Source organism: Streptopelia decaocto, assembly GCF_964273445.1.
Source record: "Streptopelia decaocto genome assembly, chromosome: 21".
Taxonomy (NCBI): Eukaryota; Metazoa; Chordata; class Aves; order Columbiformes; family Columbidae; genus Streptopelia; species Streptopelia decaocto.
In genome coordinates this window covers 1,854,479-1,874,875 of record NC_138676.1, presented here as the reverse complement: position 1 = coordinate 1,874,875, position 20,397 = coordinate 1,854,479, and the positions used below count along the sequence as shown (strand labels likewise).

General features: G+C 47.5%; 2 protein-coding genes across 2 annotated transcripts; one reads left to right on the top strand and one right to left on the bottom strand.

Annotated features, from left to right (window-relative positions):
* Positions 1-342: 342 nt before the first annotated feature.
* Positions 343-11,803, top strand: LOC309448678 (NF-kappa-B inhibitor delta-like; the record flags this gene model as incomplete). The annotated part of the gene is made up of 8 exons (XM_082070407.1): positions 343-425; positions 831-984; positions 1,575-1,721; positions 3,532-3,583; positions 3,980-4,146; positions 4,524-4,640; positions 8,276-8,440; positions 8,867-11,803. The coding sequence occupies 8 exons, from the start codon at positions 343-345 to the stop codon at positions 8,936-8,938; spliced, it is 957 nt and encodes a 318-aa protein (XP_081926533.1). The 3' UTR covers positions 8,939-11,803.
* A 713-nt stretch (positions 11,804-12,516) lies between these two features.
* On the bottom strand, positions 12,517-19,160 carry POU2AF3 (POU class 2 homeobox associating factor 3; the record flags this gene model as incomplete). The annotated part of the gene is made up of 5 exons (XM_082070406.1): positions 12,517-12,855; positions 13,737-13,963; positions 15,488-15,545; positions 17,366-17,460; positions 19,154-19,160. 5 exons carry the CDS (start codon positions 19,158-19,160, stop codon positions 12,517-12,519), a joined length of 726 nt encoding a protein of 241 aa, XP_081926532.1.
* Positions 19,161-20,397: the final 1,237 nt, after the last annotated feature.

The following is a 20,397-nucleotide window of genomic DNA, read 5'->3' as shown; positions in this document are numbered from 1 at the left end:
CAATCAGTTCGATAACATATGTACAGCCTAGAACCACAGATTAACTGTTAGATTTTCTGCTAATTTTTCACATTAAGGCACACTAAGGAGGAACTCTGATCCAAGTGTGGCCTGGGGGCACTATGAACTCAAGCAGTCCTCACTCACAAAAGCATTCCTGCAGCTCAGCTGTTAGTTCAATCGCTGTTATCCTCTATTGGCATCCCTGGGGATGCGTGGATGTGGGAGGATGGAGGTGGCAAGTAGCTCTGTGTAATCCCTTCCAGTTCCAGGCAACCCAAGTGAAGCACTGAAGCATTTTCCCCATTGTTAAGGGCCATGTCACCTAAGCCCATAACCGCTATGGGTTGTGACAACTCTTATGCGCAAGATGAGAAGTCGGTCCCTCCCACCAGTAGTTTTGATACAGAAGTAGAGCTTGACAGGCTGGTTACAAATACACCATTTAGAAGAGGCGGTTTGTTACCCTGGATGCTGAGTTCTCACTAATGCATACAAGGCTATATCACCCCCAAAAGTGATACATATATAATGATATGGTAGACTGGGCCCCAGCATTAGGCTTTGTGAAGGGCTTAGATTCCTCTAAGCAGGAGGGTGCATCTCACTTGAAATAAAGCCCTGAAGTAGAAAGGAGACTACAGCACATCAAAGCTGGGGAGTGCTGGGGGCTCTTGAAAGCTGCAGTTATTTCAAGGTAGGAAGGCCTTTCCATGGGAGTGGGTGCTTTCAGGGTCAAGCCCTTTGAGGGTTATAGCATGGTTTTGTGGAACACTGGGTATAAAACCCCCAAAATAGCTATGCTGCCCCATAAAATTGTTTGCTTCCAGAGTGGTTCCCAGCCAAGCAGTGATCAGTGTCTTTATTTACTGTCTTAGAATTCTACATATTTATGCAGCTAAAGGTATGAGGGCGTATACATTGGCAGCTGCAGAACGCATGAAAGTGTTGCAAAGACTTGATGCCAAGGAACACAGAGGAAAGGTAATGTGAACCACATTCTCCTGCAAACAGTGGTATTTGGGATGGGCATGGGCTTTGCATGACTGAGAGCAACTGATGCCCTCGAAAATCCGGCTCTGTCTGTTACTGCAAAAAAAGCCTTGAGCGTTGATATGACTTACTTGGGTGTCCTTGGCAGGATCCTAAAATTAGGTGGGATGAGAATGATATTTTTCTCTTTTCAGCCCATGGTTCATGGAGTGATTTAAGACAACACTGGTCCAGGAAAATATGAGTATGTGGGCAGTAGTCTTTGAGGCTGAAGGTTTTATGAGCAACAGATTTATGCCAGGAGTGACATAAACAGCGTTTCAAAAATGCTGGGTTTGGGTTGCTGTCCAGATCAGGGTTGAAGAGAGTTCAGCAGGAGCTGGGAAATGCCCCCATTCTTGTGATGCCATGAGTCTTAATACACAGGATCCAAAATCTGCCTGTGAGCTGTTTCATTTGTGCACCACAACCCTTGGGATTCCAGATACTGTTCATCCTAGACTACCTTTCCCTGTTCCTCATTCTGTGACAGCACCTGCTTCTCGACTCTCACATTTTATCTGTTATACTACTATTTTCAGACTCCCCTGCTGGTGGCCGTCACTGCCCGGCAGCCAGCTATTGTCTATGATTTGATCCAGACAGGAGCAGACGTCAACGCTGTAGACAACAAAGGGCAGTCAGCTTTACACCTTGCTGCAACATACGGGTACGCCCAAGTTCTTCAGGTAGGAAAAGCTTTTATTGTTTTAATTGCTAACAATATAAAGTAACATTAAAATCTCAATATTGGTGGCTTTAAATAATCTGCTCAGAAGGCAATATGTCAGTAAGCAATGAAAGCTGGTCAAAGTCTCCTTCTATATTGTGCTGGGAATAAACTTCCGAGGTTGTTCCTATTTCAGGGCTATACCTGCAGCTAACGTCAACCTCCTGTTAGAGAGGAAATGGCTTTAACGTATCTGGGCGGGGGAATAAATCCCTTGTGCAGATCATAGCTCTAAATCTGCTGATGGCAGGTCAGGCAGAGGGGGCTGGCTCTGGCCTGAGCCCCCAGTGTTGTATGGATCCTGCATTGGATGGGGCTCCCCAGAGGATGACGAAAGCTGTGGGTGTCAGGAGAGGAAGCAATAATACCAGTGTGAAACCCTGTTCCTGATGTCAGTGCCATCCAGACAGGAGCAACGAATCGTGTCCAGAATCCAGCCAGCTGAAGGGAGACCAGACGTGACTGCAGACAGAGCCAGCACAGGGAGAGCCTTCAAAATAAGACACGTTTTTCACGTTTAAGGCAAACCCAAAATCCATTGCAAAGGTTTTCAAGGGTGTGAGAAAAACTAGGCACTCCTGTATGGCCAGAATCTACTAGAGCTTTTGTGACTTATATGACCAGATCTTTGCTTTCCTGTTGCTTCACAGATCTTTCTATAGACATCTAAATTGTGTGCCCACTGGACTCCAACAGCCCCGAAGAGAAAATTAGCGCATTAGAAAAGTCACTGTGGGGATTTTTGGAAGGGATTTCATAGCATGAAAGTGTCATGAGCAGGCAGTTAATGTGTAACATCGCCAGTTCTTCAGAAAGCAGGTGTTGCATTCAGTGGGGGAAAGTGTTTCACAGCCTGATGATTCTAACAAACCCTCCCAGAGTGCCTTGTGGTGGTTTGGGGGGTTTTGTTTGGTTTTGGGGGGTGTTTTGGTGTGTTTTTTCTTTCCCTTGCCATAGAAAGGGCAAATGCACACAGGCTTGCCCCTCTCTGCAGTTACAGCCATTAAATGCTTTAAGGTTTGCTTGGTTGTTTTTGTTGTTTTGGAGGTGTTGTGGTTTGGTTTGTTTTTCCTAATAGATTAAACACCTAATCTCTACTCATCAGGCAGCTCAGAGCTACTAGTTTTTTATCTGTATACGTTGTATTAATATTCTCGTTATGAAAAATATACAAGCCCTAGCCGTTCTGATACTCTTTCAGCAGAAGGATTCTGACCTGCGCCTTGTCCAGCTTGGCAAGGTTTTAAATGAGCCACTACACTGCAAAAATCCTCAGCCATGATGCTTGAATGTGAACAACTTGCTTTATTCAATCAAGAGCAAAAATGTATTATCTGTAACAATATAGACAAGGAGCCACAGGTCAAGGAGAGATTTTAATTTGCCTTTGCCAAGGATAACCCAGAACAGATATGAATTGGTGTTATTGGTGCCTTTGCTTAATTTCAGGTAAAAGTGGGGAGGCCAGCTCTCTTGTGCTGGGGACAGTGACTTAATGTGACTGTTCTAAACTGAGAATCTAATGGGGTACCATACTTAAGTGGGTTTTAGCAAACTAGCGAACATCTTCATCTTGTGTATCCCTGAATGTCCCTGTTGGGAAATAGATTCACAGCACTGAAACCGAGTGTCAAATGAGGGCTTAGTTTGTAGTTAAATGCTCACTATCTGATCGTGCGTTTTGCTTTAACGTGTTGTTAGTTTTGACTGATTCTGGCTTGGGCAGTATTCTGCTCAACTAAATGTTTTTGTTTCTCTGTTGCTTCTAGGTTATCCTGTCTCTAGGTTTCCCTCTTGATTTAGAAATGAAGGATTTTGAAGGTAAAAACCTTTGCACAAATATTTTCTAGTGGTATTAAAAACTGAAAACCTGTATTGGCTGTTTCATTGACTGATGCTTGTTGGTCTTTGCTGGCATGCTAGGAGGCCAGAGTGGCCTCAGCAACTGCCTGGGGCGGAGTTGTTGCTGTCCGCTCAAATGCCACAGAACTCAATGGTGCTGATGATTCAATGCACGATTGGAACCGAGCGCATGGTGGAGTGCCCCATGAAGTGTCCATATGTCCAATATAGCACCTTTTGAAACCAGAGAAAGGCTTGTGTCTTCACAACACAAGCGCAGAGATGCATCAGTTCTCCCCACCAGCCCTCTCTTCCTCTCTATACATTGATATCTTTGTTGAGACCATGATTTTCCTCCTGTACTTGGTTTTCCAGGCCATACCCCACTCCACTGTGCAGTTCTGGCCCACAACACCCTGCTCCGGGAGCAGGGATGCCGGATGTTGACAGAAGAGCAGCGGAAAGATCTTCAGCACCAGAGCAGAGAGCTGGAGTCGTGTATCCACCTCCTGGTGCAGACAGGAGCCTCCATCTACAGCCGGGTGAGCCATCGGCTCCGTTATCCCTATGCCGAGTGGTTGTATGGGAGCTCTCCCCTGCCCTGCCCGATGCTTGTCCTGTGCTCAAACTATAGAATTGGAGAAGGAACAAACTGCAGGTAGAAGGACCAAGCCTGTTCCCCTTTCAAGGGACAGTGGCTGGTTGCAGGGTCAGTTGCTGCATTTTGGAGTTACTTGCTTGCAGTCTGAGGCAAACACTGGACAGTAAGAGGGCGACTGAAGGGAAGAAGGTGCTCCACATTAGCTGCAGAGATGTCCCCGACTTTTGTCTGATGGATTTATATGACAACTTCAGGTTTTTCTGCAGAATGTTTCTGGTTTTGGTTGGTTTTTTATGGTTTGGTTTTGTTTTTCAATAGGATGTGAAAAGTAACAAGACAGTTCTTCATTATACAGTCCAGGATGGGAACATCTCCCTGCTCAGATACTTCTTGGAGCTGAATGCTTTCAAGTCCAAGGACTTTGTCAACAACAAGGTGAGTCAGGCCACGCATGGACAGGGTTTGCGTGCACATCCACGGGTGGAGGAGACACCAAGAGCAGCGCGAGAGCTTTGCTGCAGTGGATGCTGCATGCGGACAGAGGTGTTAGATCCATGGGGTCCCACAGAAACCAGTTGTTCTCATCCCACACACACTTTTTTTCTGGAGGGAAAGAACAAGAGTTTGTGAATATGAACTTTCCCTCTCCCTCTAACCTGAAACTGCGTTTTCTAGTAAATAGACACTTCACCTGGAAATCAGTGCCTGGCTTGAACTCTGAGTTGTATCATGAAGTGCAGGCCCCTCTCCCAGCAGACAGAAGCTGTCAGGGTGAGTGAGACAGCCAGGGAAGAGAAAGAACATGGGAAGCGGTTACTTGAGGAGGAACCTGAAGTTTATTACATTAGGCTGAAGATTGAGAAAGCAGATCTGCAATGATGCAATGATTTGCTGTTGGCAGCAACATAATACTGAAAGACTAGTTTAGGACAGCTGCATATCATATCAAATCATATCAAAATTGCTCTCTGCAGGCAGGATGAAGTTCCTATTTCACTTAAGGGAGATGGTGACTCTTTCTGCCTTAAATGTTATTTGCAAACCTTCTGACTCTATGCCTGGGCACAAACTGGTTATTGTGATGCTGCCTGCATGATTGAACCTGGAGAATCAAAATATCCACAGGGCCCACCAAGCCCTAACAGCTGCCAGGAGCAATAACAGAATACAGACATGCACTATAGGCAGTGAACTGGCGGCTGACACTTCCAGGCAGGTGAACCATGGGGAAACCAGCTCTTTGAAGCAAGGCAGCATCCTTGCTGAGCAGCGGGAGCCTCAGCACCATGGCAAGTAAACCATCTCTGACTCTGAGGGCACAACACTTTAGGTATTCTATACAACCCTCCCTACTGAGCTGAAGTTTTACTAATGTTGGTTTCTCCCTGCAGGGTTTCCGGAGGCCCAGCCACTCCTGGCTTTGTATAAAGCAAGCTAGAAACTTTCCCAGTGCTGCTGTTGTGTTGCCCATCCCCTTGCTGCCCCTTGCTTCACCTCTGAGCAAATATCAAGCAGTGACACTATCTTGCAGATGTATCAGCTTCACCCAGCCTCCTAAGCAAAAATCCTGGCATTCCTGTGCCTTAGCTGAGAAATTGCTCTGTACCATCACTCAGAGCTTTGGCTCTTGACCATCTGCCCCCTCTCAGCAGGACCTGGTGGGTGGTTCTGGGTGCTGCTGCAGAAGGGCATCCTGGAGCAGGAGAGGACGTCGAGGTTAAGGCTGTTTTGAGAGTGTCAATGCATTAGTTTTTCACGTCAACGGCTTCGTTCTCTCAGCCTTGCTTGTACTCCCTAGTGCATCCATGTGCTTGTGACCATCAGAAAGGAATCAAATATTTTCTGTCAGCTCAGTTGCTCACTTGGGAAGCAGATTACTGGGCAGCTTCACATTTCTTTTTCCCCTACAGATTTCAGTTGGACTGGAGGAAACGTGTTTTGCTTTGTGCATGCAGATAATAACGCTGTGTTTCTCTCTTTCTGTATAGTGAAGGACCTTACGCTGCCTTTTCACTACATTCTTTCTGTATCTTTTAAGGCCCATTAGGCAGGCGCTAGCTTGTTTGTGGGAGTCTACTGTTGTCTCTTTATCGCAATAGTGCGAGAGCTTCCTACTGTGATAGGATCACTTGGAGTCTTCGGTCTTGTTGCTGAGCTGTCTGGACAGTGAGAAATATGATGGCAAGGTTGTCTGATACCCATCCTGACTTTTTAGTCCTTTCAAGTATGAAGATGACAAAAAGACCCAGAGATTAAGAAGTCCATTATTTTGGCTTCCCTGGCTCACCCACTGCTTGTTGTGGTTGTCTCATTCCAAATCCATTTCCTTGTGGATTTCACAATGCAAAAAACATTGAGGCATTTGAGATATATTTCAGCCGAAGGATTCCTAGTGCCCAAATATTGGTGCTCTGGACCATTGTCTTGCATAAGCCCTATTAAATTCAATGGGAGGCTTCAAGATCGGGCATTGTCAGATTGCCTTGTTTTCTTAGCCCCATGGAAGCTGTCAAGTGCTCTTGCCACAAAGATGCAGCAAATACAGATGTTTCCATTTCAACAAGAAGTCCTATAAAGAGTTTGTAACTATCCCTTGACTCTATGGGATGGTAATACTGACAAGGATCTGCTTGTTCAGGGCTTGTAAAAAACCTCTTGTCTGAGGTTGTTAAGATTTTGCTATTTTGTTTTGTGCTTCAGTGTCCCTTTTGTCTCAGTGGTAAATAGGACCTGAAAATCATACGTATTCTTTTAAACAACTGGAATAGTAAAGCACATTGCAATATGTGTCCAGGCATTCCAAGTTCATGACAAACCTGTGACGTTTCTGACAGAAAAAAATATACAGCTGCCTAAATTATACCTTTTGCAGACTAAAAAAATCTTGCCTTATGCATTTGCTTATTAGGTTTTTCTCATTTAAAACCGTTACCAGTCATACCTGACTAGGCAGGGGCACAGATTGCTACACGGTTCGGTGATAGCACGGCTTCTCTGCAACCAACAGCAGCGTGTTCTGTCCTGCGCCCTCCCGTGGCTTCACGACAAATTGGGTTTATCGTTTCCGTGCAAATCCCGCTACTGAAAGAGCTGGAGTCAATATATGTTTAAGTAGGCTGTTCACCTTGGGACCCTGCTTAATGACAGCGCCATGAAAATGAAGCCAAGCACCACCCTCAGCACTCCGGGGAGGACCCAGGGGAAGGTTTGGAGCCCAGCAGGATTTATTTTGTGTGCTGCACAGCCAAGCCCTGCTTGGTCCACAGTACACGAAGTCACTAAGAGACACAGGCTTCTGGACCCCTGGCTCAGCTGGACCATTGGGACAGCTTGGTACCTTTCAAATCACCTCTTTAGTGCTACGAGTGTGGTGACTGGGGGGGACTCTTAAAGTCAGAGATGCCTGGTATCCAAAAGAATCAGTCTGAGCCTCACATATAATCTATACACAGTTAGGTCTGGCTTTCACTTGTGTCAGGGTCCTTTTGCAACTTTCTGGCACTTGCAAGTGGTTGTAAAAGGGAATAGTGGAGATGCATGGAGCACAAATGGGTCTGCGATTGTTGATCCTTGCATAGCCCATGTGTGATGGGTAACGCATCATACTGTGTTTAGTGTCGCTTAGGCTGATGTAAATGTTTCCCAGTGAAGTAGCTCCTGTTGTTTCTACTGGATAAATACGCATGTTATGTGGCCTGTATCCTCCTCTTTTTCAAATACCTCCTCAGGTCTCTGAGGGAACGATTTAGCAGGGAGTTGCAGAGTGATGAGGGATGTTGCTGATACAGCACTATTTGTTAGCTGTTAGCCCAAGCATTAAAGCCCCTCAATTTGTAGTGCTGTATCAGAGAGGAAAATCTAAATCCACAAATGTCCTGCATGAGTGGCCATACATGGGAGAAACAGAGCAGGGATACTCCCTCACCTCCCAGTAAGTAGTCATGTGGCTTCTTCAGTTCTCATTTTACAAGTCTCCATTTCTAGGACAATTCTGAGTAGGTGGCACAGCTTATCAGGGAGTTTCTCTTCTCTCCTCCCACCTTCATTTTCTTTTTCTTCCACTGCATTAGGCACATGGCAACACAGCTTTGCATATGGCAGCTGCATTGCCTCGTGACAAGAACCAGAAGGAGATTGTCCAGTTGCTCCTTGACCATGGGGCAGACCCAAGCATCCGAAACTTAGACAATGATCAGCCAATCCATATGGCTCCTTCTGGAAAAGCTGGGGATCAGGTATGTGATCTGCATTGCTGCTGTTTCCTGATGTGCTTGTGCACACCACAGCTGTCTGTCCTTACCAGGAGAACAGTGAGGACAAGCTGTATGACACGGTTCTGATGTTGCAGTGATGTAAGCTTGGGGGTTCCCTGCTTCGGTCAATCTGTAATTGAAGAGCACAAAGCAGGCATTAGCTGGTATTCCAAACGCGTCTGGGGAGGTATCAATGTATAGTTCTTTCATAATGCCAGCATATCTCAAGGGTTGATCAGGTTTCTTGCCTACAGGTGTAAAAAGGCTCCTGGAGCTCATTGTAGTATCTGATATGTTTATATGTGTATTTACTTACACATATGCATGCATATAAGTGTGAGTATGTATTGGGGTGTCTGCATGCACAGTTTCGGATGGTACATTATGAACTTGTACATTTTTTGGCAGGTTAGGCATTTGCTGAAGAAAGGGAAAGTTGCATCTGCATTCATCTCCTGTCGCCAAAAAGCCAGAGCCTAGGCTGCCTGCAATTTCTGGGACAGCTTCACCTGATTGCACAAAGCCTCCTAGAAACACTGTGGGGATGGCTAAATGACATGTCCCTGCTCCTAGAGTCTTTAAACCAGGGTGGGATGACAGCATTTCTCAACCTGTGGACCACAAGTAGCACGTAAGACATCAAAAGATGAGAATGGTTGAAAACTTGATTTTCCTAACAAAGAATACTAATAAACCCCAAGCATTGCTTGCAAGCGAGGAGGCAAGCAAACCAAATGGCTGCTACATAAATAAGGAAACGTTTGACGTTCAGCCAACCTTTGATTTGGTGGCAACTGAAACCCACAGTGGTGACAGAACACAAGATGGGAGTTTGGCTGTAAAAGGTTGAGAAATACTGCCCTAAGACATGCTTGAACTGTGCCTCTTGTTAGGCCCTGTACAGAGGTATTGGTTGAAATGCCGAAGCTTTGGTGATGTGCAATTACCTCCATTGTTCCTGCTAGCCTGGGGATGCAGGGGCTTGAGGTGAGGGAAAAGACTGGATGGAAGAGGACAAGTCAGCCTGAGGGGTCATCCATGGCTGTATTTCACCTGAGTGAACGGTCATCCCAACTCAAGAACCCCACATGACGGTTCCTGCAAGCTGCTACTACCCCATTTCTTAGCACTTTGTTGAAGAAAGCTGAAGCAGCTGTCCATTGCCAGAGTCTCTCACCCCACCCCAAGCCAAGAAAACAGATGCTTGTAAGAGCAAGTACATGGGGCAGGTTCTCAGGTTCGTGTGTCTCTTAAGTGTTTCCTAGTGAAGAGATTCTGTTTTGAGACATCTGATGCAATCCAAGTCTCCAGCTCTGCTGGCAAAGAATAACTCTGGAAGCAGCTCAGAGTGCGGAGCTAAACCCTCACTTGAGCTAATGCCTGTGTAGGAGGCAGAGGCTTCTTTTGGATCCTTAGGAGCTTTTGGGCATGGACAGGGTAGAAAACCTCTGCAGGGTCAGAGTGCAGTGTGGTAAGTACTCTACAATTCCCAATCCTATCTTAGGGTGCATTTTAATAGATCTTTCTTATCCTTTCTGTGAAATGATTTGTGAATTGCTGTGCAATCAGTTGCCAACAGGATCTCTGCAGGGTCAATAGGATTGAAGGTGGATGCCTGAAGGGAGTGAAAGCCGTGTTTTGACAACCTTTTCACAGAGGGTGTCTCATCTTCAGTCCACATTATAGTTTGCTGATTTCTCAATGTTGCAAACGTTATTTTTTCTACCAGGACTGAACAATAAGATGAAGGGCAGATGTCTCAAATCACTGCAGCAACTTCCTTGATCACCCCCACTGACTAACTCAAAGGGGTTTTCTAAAGCATTTGTCAGTCTCGCAGACCTGGGCTGTTTGAACAACTGTTTAGCAAACTTGAACAAAAGCTCTTGGGAAATGCAGAGATCTTCTCAGCTTTCTCAGCCCTCCTCTTTACTGTTTTGCTATTGCTTCTCACTACATCATATCTCCAAGCCTGCCAACTTCCACTGACAAAAAAGCCGACATGTTTGCATGTGTTTGCATAAATTTGCATGTATCTGGGCACAGGCCAGCGAAAGCATGTGTTTTCTTACTTTTAAGGGTTGTTTTAACAAGCCCTGAATCGAGTGATAACTGCATTAGTGAGTTAGTACTGCGTGTCAAGACAAAATGGACAATAAAATCTTAATTTATTGTACTTGCAAGCAACAAACCTGTAAAACTGCGAGCAGCATGTGGCCCTAGGGAAAATGTAAAGAAGCTTTTTGCCATCTAGAAATGCCTGTGAGATAAGAGAATTCCTTTTGCAACAAGTGAAAAAAATTCATGAGTGGCTTATCTTTTTATTGTGTCATCTGCCTGCTGTTGGACATTTGATAGAGTGATGCCATCAGTGACTTTAGTCTGTAAACATCGCCACGTCCAGAATATCGGTCTGGGGAGGGATGGATGTGGCTTCATTCAAAGCATCCCTGTGGCAGCCTGTGTTACTCAGAGCTGAGAGATGAGATTTGCAGAGGGAAGATCCCATGGTGGAGCTGGGAAGGATTTGTTCTCTCTACAGGCACATCTGTGTTGAACTTCCCAAAGCTCAGACATTAGAGACCTGCTGTACATATTGTCTTTGGAGTGGATCCACGAGACAGCTGGAGGCTGCTGTAAAGCATGTAAAGCACCTTTCCCTCTCCCTGCCAAGCCAGCCAGCTCCTGGCCTCTGGATCAAGAAACTCCCTTTTAAGTCTCAGAGGTGGCCTAAGTGCTAAATCTTCTGCGCTGGGTTGAATTCCATTAGTTGGAGCAGTATCTTAGTTCACAGTTAACCCCTCATTTTTTTATGACTGTTTCATGGGAAATGTACCTTTTATAACCTTAGCAGCACTGGCAATGTGTGATACCCCTTTATTTGCACAGTTTATCTCTTCCCACCTGTGGTTTTGGATAAGTTGCTAATAACAAAGGCATCTTATCACCAAACAAATGTCCTGAAGTGGTACCATAGAAAAGCAGCCAGTCGGCTGGCAAGGAAAGCTTTTTGATCAAACACTCTGTGCAATTGCTAATGAGTCTGAAAAAAAAGAACCTTTTATTTTCTCTATAACTGCGGGCTACTTCTGGCTGCTTATTCATGGCTTTGGTAAGAACAGGGTGATCCTCGCTTTGTGTAAACATGTGTGTTACATAGGTCGATAGAACTTCACCTGGCAGGGACTGATGAAATGCCAGTGTTTCAGTAGTGCTGTACCAGCTGGGTTGGAGATAAACCCAATCTACTTTCCTTTAAGCTCCCCTTCCTTTTCGTTTTAAGAGTGGGAGAGTGGAGAAGGTGGGAAGGGAATAAAGGGGGTAAAGAATATTTTCCTTATAGCCAGAAAATACACAATTGAACTTTGAAAGGTCCTCCGTCTTGTCTTTCCTTTCTTGTGTCAACAAGACATCACTGTGTCAACAGCCAGCAAGCTTTTACTTGCCCTGCATGTCACCTGGAGCTATTGACATGGAGGTGGGGATCAGTGTTTGAAACATGTTTGCAGTACCTAGCACAGGGGATTGCGAAACAACTGGAGGAAGAGAAATAGGAGCAGAGAAATAGGAAGAGGCTGCGAGAGAGGGAGGACAGAGCTACTTATTGGAAGCTCTTGGAGTTCAGAGAGCCCAGTGCGTAGAAATGCTGGAAATATCCTTGTCCCAACAGCAGCCATAGATTCAATAATGATCCTGGATCATTAGTAGAAAAGTGCTGATATTTAGCACATGAGGAACGAACAGACTTCAGCATACATACCAAATTATTTATTTGTATCAAAAAGAGCTGGCTTAATCACATGTATTTGGTAAGGCAGCTTAGGATTTCTTTAAAGAACAACAACAAAAACAAAGAGAATGAGAAAAACCCAAACCACCACAATGACAAAATACCCCTGACCATACAAGACAGGAGGAGTAATGTAGTGACAATGTCGTGTAGAAAACGTATGAGTAGTGAAGAATAAACTGGACTGTGTTAGGCAGCTTAACTTTGCATAGTTCATGGGCAATTAATCTGATTTGGATACAGTGGATGTGTAAAACCACAGTCCCCATTAGCTATAGCAGATGTCACAGCTCCTATCGCTTCTGAAGAAGTCGTCGGCCATGGCCATGGGCGGTAGATAGTCCATGCAGTCCGTGCTGGGGCAGTGGAAGTACTGCGGAAGCCTGTTGTCCCCGTGCTGGGAGCCGCAGGTGGCACAGCAGCAGGCAGAGGGGCTGTATGGGGACGGGATATGGCAGGACCACTCCTCCACAGGGCAGCCATAGGTCTTGGTGTCCAGAGCAGAGGGTGGGCTGTGGGTCACTGGGGTGAAAGGCGGTAGCTGAGGAGGAGAGCAGCTATGGTTTAATGGGCTGGACAGGTCAGGTGAACTGGGGGATCCAGGAGCCTAGAGTTTAAGAGAAAACAAACAAAAACCCAGGGTGTCATTTGGGGAAATGTGGACAGCAGCCAGAATTTACACACCATTGCCTTTTTCGCAGGAAGACCAATGGCATCTTGGGGTGGATTAGAAGGGGGGTGGTCAGTAGGTCAGAGAGGTTCTCCTGCCCCTCTGCTCTGCCCTGGGGAGACCACACCTGGAATCTTGTGTCCAGTTGTGGCCCCTCAGTTCCAGCAGGACAGGGAACTGCTGGAGAGAGTCCAGCGCAGGGCAACAAAGATGCTGAAGGGAGTGGAGCATCTCCCGGGTGAGGAAAGGCTGAGGGAGCTGGGGCTCTTTAGCTTGAAGAAGAAGAGACTGAGGGGTGACCTCATTAATGTTTACAGATATCTAAAGGGGGGGTGTCAGGAGGATGGAGCCAGGCTCTTCTCGGTGACAACCAATGATAGGACAAGGGGTAATGGGTGCAAACTGGAACACAGGAGGTTTCACTTAAATTGGAGAAGAAACTTCTTCATGGTGAGGGTGGCAGAGCCTGGCCCAGGCTGCCCAGGGGGGTTGTGGAGTCTCCTTCTGTGCAGACATTCCAACCCGCCTGGACACCTTCCTGTGTAACCTCAGCTGGGTGTTCCTGCTCCATGGGGGGATTGCACTGGATGAGCTTTCCAGGTCCCTTCCGATCCCTGACTTTCTGTCATTCTGTGAGACGGTTCAGCCCTTGGAGGCCCAAACTCACAGGTAGCCTGCATTGCTGTGGCTGTACTCCGTGCCCCTAAAAGCAGTGACATTTCCAAGTCAGCTTGTGGTGTTCTGCCCCGGGATGTGACTCCCATCCCCATGTTCCCTCTGAGTGCACCTGCGGCTGCTCCCTTGGACACAAAGCTTACCAGGCTCTGGTTAAAGCAGAGCGGGGCTGGCTGGAAGGCATCTGGGGTGCAGTGTGAGGACGTCTGGAAAGCACTGAAGGCTGGGTCTGAGGGTGCATCGCTCTGAAGACAGGAATCCACCAGCTGCTCCAGATAGCCAGGGCTTTCTTCACAGGAGAGGCAGTTGGAAAACTGCCATGATGGACAATAGTTGGGAACGGAAGAGGTGGGTTCTGAATCAAAAGGTGCTAGGAGAGAAGGTAAACCAGATGGTAGCAGATTATTCAGTATCTCTTCACAAAGGGCAAGTGTCACCCCAGGTCAGGTTTTAGTACTCTCATATGTTCAGCAGCCCTATGGATTTAGATAAGGAAAAAGGTCCTTCGGGTTCAGAGTGAATTTTCTAGGGAAGCAGACACGAGAAGGAAGATGCTCTAAAACAAGCAAATAACTTGGGGACTTCAGTCTGCTTAGAAAACTCCACAGCTCTTTAAATATTGCTGAAAACTCTTCTGGCTCCAGCCATTTTGGACAGGGATCCAGCTGTAAATGCCTCAGACTCTTCACCCTCTGGCTTCCCTTCAAATGTCAACTGTTTACAAGCCTAGAAGCTTGCCATGCAGTGATTTATGCTTCACAGCTTGGCAGGTGCTTTACACCTTTCCCTCCCCCAGTCTCCAGGTGCAGGGTAGCTACATCTGCAGGAAAAAGGGCAGAATGGAAGAATAATTTGCTCTTTTATCCTCAAAACAGCCAGAGAGGAGACAAAATGGAGCAAGTCAGTAATAACGTAGCACTGTGTCCACATAGTGTTACTGGTGGAAGCACAAGTTCTTAGGGTCAGGCTGTCACTGTAGTGCACTGTAGTGCACTGTACGCTTGCTGTGGGTACAAAAGCTCCCAGCAGAGCTGACTGTTCTGAATTATCTCTTTTTGCTGTATTCAAATATGGCTAAAATCAAAGCTCTGTCCACACGGAGGGGCACAGGTCTGAGGGCAATAGAACTACACATAGGTACAGAGTCAGCATCATAATCCTTTGCAGGTTCAAGGTGGCAGTATTTAGCTGGATGTGGGGAGGAAACTCAAAATACATAAACAGATGGAGACTCTCCAGCCTGAAAAAGCTTTGGTATGTCTCACATTTCTGTATTAACATAAGCAAATGGATTCCCAAATATTGATGATTTAATCATTTCCTCGTCCATACAATGTATATATTCACACTTGCCCCAACCCTTTAAGTCTCTCTGCTTTGGCTGCAGAATAACTGAAGGATCTGTGAGCCTAAAGTGCTATTTCCCCCACCCCTTTCCCCTTTCTTTGGATAGTCACATACAGGAGGAAGAATCTCTTTGTGTTGCTGAAAACCTGACACTCATCTCGCTCCTACGGATGCTGCCAGGAGAGCAAGAAGAGCCACCTCTGCTGGGGCTCTGCAGGGTGATCTGCCCCTCAGACAACAGCCTGGATAAGGTGTTATTCCCCAGGGGACGAGGGTCCCTTCCTGAAGGGGATCTCGCTCCTTGCTGTGGGAAAAATAACCTGCACAAATGAGAGCATGTGAGCATGCTCCTGGACACGGTAATATGTACCCTGCTGGCCTCACGGCATCCTCATCTGCATTTCACGGGCTGCTTTCGGGTGCTGATTGGCTGCATTGCCGGTTATCTGGCAGCGCCTGCCTCAACCAAGGGCTGGAAAGACTCCGGGCTGTGGGAAAAAATTGGGAAGGGGGTGGGCAGGGACATGTGGATGGGCTTCGTACCAACCTGGGTAAGGAGGAGACACAGACTCTGAAAACTGGATGTTGTTGCTGCCCCAAGAAACCTGACCAAAGAGAAGGGAAGGAAAGGAATTGTATACACTGTAACACAGGGGAGCGTTTTTCTGCTTGTTGAGGTAAGTCAGGATTTCGCTTCAACCTATTTGTGTAAGGTTGTTTTACCTCACAGCTGTGACATGGAAAACTTCCCTAGCATTGACAAAACAAGATTAACGTATATAACATGATTTCCCCTGAGCCTGTAAGGGCGCTGGAGGAGGACACCACCAACCTGCTGTAAAGCCACTGGCAACCTGGCTAGTGCATTCCTCCTCCTGCGCTGTTACTATTAATTCAGCAGAGATGTGGCTGCCTTTGAAACTAACCTGTATTAATTTCTAGGACCGTGACTTCCACACTGGAGGGATCCCAAAGAATTTGTAAGGATAATTTTGATTGAAAAGGAGTCATTAAAAAAGCAGTAATTCTTGAAACGTGGCTAAAGACAATTGCAGGAATCGCCGTGGCTGGGCATCGGACTGGGTCACTGTGCTCAGTGTTGCTGTCATTTGACAACCAGCTCTGACATCCCTCCCCAGTGTCACGCAGCTACGTGCCTCTCTGAAGATGGACAGCACCGTTTTCAGAGGCGTGCTGCAATCTGGAGCAGACAGATCAATCTGTTCTAGGAACCTGACCTGCTAGAGGGGGAGAAATCCAGAATAAAAGCAGTGGGAGTTTTGGTGCTTGTTGTTTGGGACCAGGATTTTACTCTGCAAACACAAATACTGGTGTGGTGTGGTTGGTTTCTGGTTGGGTCCCCCCCCCCCCAGTTTTAATTCATTCAAACTTCCACTTAATTTTTCTTTATTCAAAACACTTCCAAGTTAGTGGCTCATTTCCCTAGCAACAGCTTCCTAGTACATCCCTGTGCATTTAATTCATTGAATAGCACCTATTCTGGGCTGAAGTGTCTGTAGGACTACCCCTTTTCTCTTTGGCTGTGAATGGGTAACAAGGCAGACAGAGGCCACTACCAGCAGAAGTTTTCAGGTTCAGCTTTTTTCAATGCAGGGAGGCAGCTCATCCTGCCGGCCCCAGCCCCTGGGGCCTCTGCAGAACAACGTGCACCTTCTGCAGATCACAAAGGTAAACTCCTGCGCTGCCACTTTTCATTCTTTCCTATGTGGACTAAACAAGAGCTGTGTAAACTCGCTGCGGGAAGTGAAAACCAGCTCCGCGCAGCCCTGTGCCACCTGGCTGCTTCTGTTAGGGCTGCAGGGAAGGAGTGACCCCGCATTTCCAAAGCCCAGCACTTTTGTGTTCACCCAGGTCTCTCTGCCTGTGGCTTGTGGGCTGATGAGCTTTTTGTGCAATCAGCTGCAACGAGGTGGGAGATGAAATCTAAACACCATCCAAAGCTATAATGTCATGAACCAGGAAGAAGTAATGAGTTACCAGCCTCTTTATGCAAATCCTTAGAGTGGCTGGAGCTAGAGGGCTCCCACAAAGACTGGATAAGTGACTGAGAGTGTGCACGTGTGTGTGTATGTACACACGCACAGATCTCTATTTCCTCCTGGGGGTAGGAGCTGCCCGGGGGGGACTGAAAATGTTGGAGACGTGAATTTTTCCGTGTGGGAATTTTTCCTTCCAACCCCGAGCAAGTTACATTTCTGGAGCACCAGTTCTGCTTCCTCCCTGCACTGATGGCTCAGACTGTCACCTGTTCAGATCACTGTTGCACTAAGCCTGGCTGAATATTCCTCTTTCCCATCCTCACCAGCCCGCTACGCTCAGACTTTGGCAGTGTCCTTGGCCCAGAGATTAGTCTTAGTAAAAAAGATTAAAAGAGACAAAGCAGACCGAAAGATTTTTGACTTACTGCTGCGCTGGTTGCTGCTTGCCGTGCTCTTCTCTGCTGCAGTAACTCCTTCACTGTAATTTTTACTCTAACACCTTGATACACCTTAGGCTTTCCTGGAAGAAAAACATTTGACGAGATAGGAGACCTTCAGAGCACACAGCAAGCCCAGAGTGTTCTCAGGCATGGTCTACGTGGAGTCTGCTTAAACAGATGATTAACTGGTCACCGTTAAGTCACTTGTAATCACAGTTTATAGCCCTCTTCGACACCTGCTAGTCAAGGTCATGACAAGCAGGTATTTATGAAAAAAGTTGTGTTGATTATATGTAGTAATCATACGTTTTGTTTTGTTCTTTAATATCTCTTTCTATCACACCCTCCAGGTCTCCTAATCGCAAGCTCCATTTGGTGCTACTGCTGAATTTGTTTAAATTCCTATCATATTTGCCACCCTAAGGACCTGAAAATAAATGTGGGAAGCACTTCATCTGGCAGATAAAGACCAGGAGTAAAACAATAGAAATATGTGGGCAGTTATCCAGAGAGCTAAACAAAACACGAATAAAATTACTGCTTTCATGAATCATTTCTTGCAAAACCTAGGTTATCTCATTTTGCTCATTCTGTACAATTCCCATTTATTTCAAACAAGCACTTAGGATGTCTGAAATCCAGCCAAAACCCATCAGCAATCGTCAGTCACTTCCTGGTGAGGGATTTTCGATACAGGAAATGGTAAAGAGTTTACCTATTCTGAAAAATCACTTTTACTTGCCGTACTCACGCCAGAAGCCTCTGGCTGGGTCTGCCTCGAGGGCAGCTTGCCGAGCTGTGCTCTCAGCAGCGAGATTATTCATCTCATTTTTTAATGTTTTCCTTCTATTCGACAAACTGAAGATGAGGAAAACGAGTGGAGGGAAGGGTTGGGTTTAATGAGAACACCGTGTTGACAAGGCCTCCCTGTAGCCAAGGAGGGTGCTGAGCTAGAAGCCCCTTCTGCAAGTTCAGGTTTGTACCGCATACATCCTCTAGGTTCTGGTCTGCACAGACAGTGCCAGGGACTACACTATGAGCAACTTATAGACAAATTAGCAGGTGAGGTATGGATGCATCTCTAACTCAGGGGCGGGCTGGCAGGCAGCAGCCCCCACCCCCATTTCCCACGCTAGAGCATTGTGCTTCAAGAATCCCGCTCTTCTCGCACCCCGAGGCCCCAGGGCGGTCTGCGTGCAGCTGAAGCATCAAGAGCACGACCAGCTCTGCCGAACCGCCTTGTCTGTGGATGGAAGGGGCAGGGTGGTGAAGCTGGAGCTCTGGGTCAAGGAGCAGGATGGTGAGGGCGGGCTGGGGGTCAGGAGCAGGGTGACAAGGGCGGGCTGGGGGTCGTGGTAGACAGAAGGTCGAGAGCAGCCTGGCGAGGGCACGAAGAGGTGGGAACCAGCGTGCGGGGGTCGCGTCTCCCACGCTGCCGCAGGGCTCGGGACGGCAGCGCTTCCCCGCCGGGAGCCACGGGGATGGCCGCCGGGGCAGCGAGCGGCGCCGGGCCGGGGTGCGGCGCCCCGGCTCCCCCCGCTGGCCGTGCCGCCGGGCCAGCCCTGCCCGCTGCGCCCCGCTCCGCTGCGCGCCGGCCCCGCTGGCGGCCCCGCACTTGGCCAGCGGGAGCGCGTCCCTGCCTCCTCCTCCCCGCCCTCCCCGGTTCCTCCACGCTTGGGAGGCGAGATTGCCTCACTCTCGAAATGAGCCCGGCGAACCCCGAAACAGCCCCAAAATAGGGTGGCGGGGGACAGGGAGCGCGGCAGGGCTTACCGGACATCCTGAGCAGGAGCGGGCAGCACCGCGCCGGGCGCCCGGTGCAGCGGCAGGGGTGGCCCTGGCCCTGGCCCCGGCCCCAGAGCAGGTGAAGAGGGCAAGAGGAAACAGGCGTAAAATTTGGGGGTGAAGGGACCTGCTTGCCCGGTGGCAATGCCAGGTGGATCCCGACAATATTATTGTTTTATCCCTACGGGTATAAGTTTGAGTTTTTCTCTCCTAATGCCAAGTATTTAAAACCTCTAGAAACCAATGATTTGACAATCAATGATTGCGCGATACTTTCAATTTGAATATTCAAAAGCTCCACAAAATGGGCTATCTTTTTGTGAAACTGAGCACATCCCCATTTAGCAGAGGGTCTGGAGGAATAAGATTTGGTGGGGCCAGCCCCCCACACCCTTTGCTTTTGGGACATTTGCAGGGTTTTGTCCATCTCTCCCCAAACAAAGCAGATGCCTCACAACCAGCTCAGTATTTTCCCCTCAGTCGCGCAGGCTGGGCTCCAGCCCTCTCATATTTCATTTGCTAACTGCAGAGAGGACTCTGCAAGGGACTGGGCTGCTTTTTGCACGTTTTTTCACATTTTAAGGCTGAACACTAAAGTTTAGGGGCCAAAATGGCAGTGGGTGGGTGTGGCATAACAACAAGGCTGCCCTGGGCACCCAGGTAGCAGAAGCTACCTGAACCCCACTACTTCCCACAGCACTCCCTACCATCTGCCCAGATGCTGGCCTTATATTGGAGCTTATTTACATTATCCCCTAATTCAGATTACTTGCTCTTGCTGCACAAATTGGCCCCTCTCTCCCTACACTCTTCAGTGCTGGCCTGCCCTGTATGCTGCAAGTGCTGGGGTTTCAGTGTAAGGTAGGATGACACATTTTTTGGGTAACCTTCCATCGCTATACAATACTGATGTAGCTGGGGTTTTACATTGCATTTAAACTTTTCCCTGGGCACCACAGTCTCTGCTGTGCCCCAGGAATAGCTGCCTGAGGCAGAAAGCAGGCCAGGCTGTTAATAATCTACTAGCAGTTCAGTTTGGCTATTGTCACAGCTGAATCTTTCCTTTTCCTTTAAGTTGAACAAACACACTTGATTTCTGTGGGGAGTGGTCGCAGCAGCAATGCCATTCCTTGCACTGAATCGTGCCTCTGCAGCTCCTGGTAGGCCAAGCCTTGCTCCGTGCTTCCCACAGGCTCCTCTGCAGAGGAGCTCTCTCCTCCCACCTGCAATGC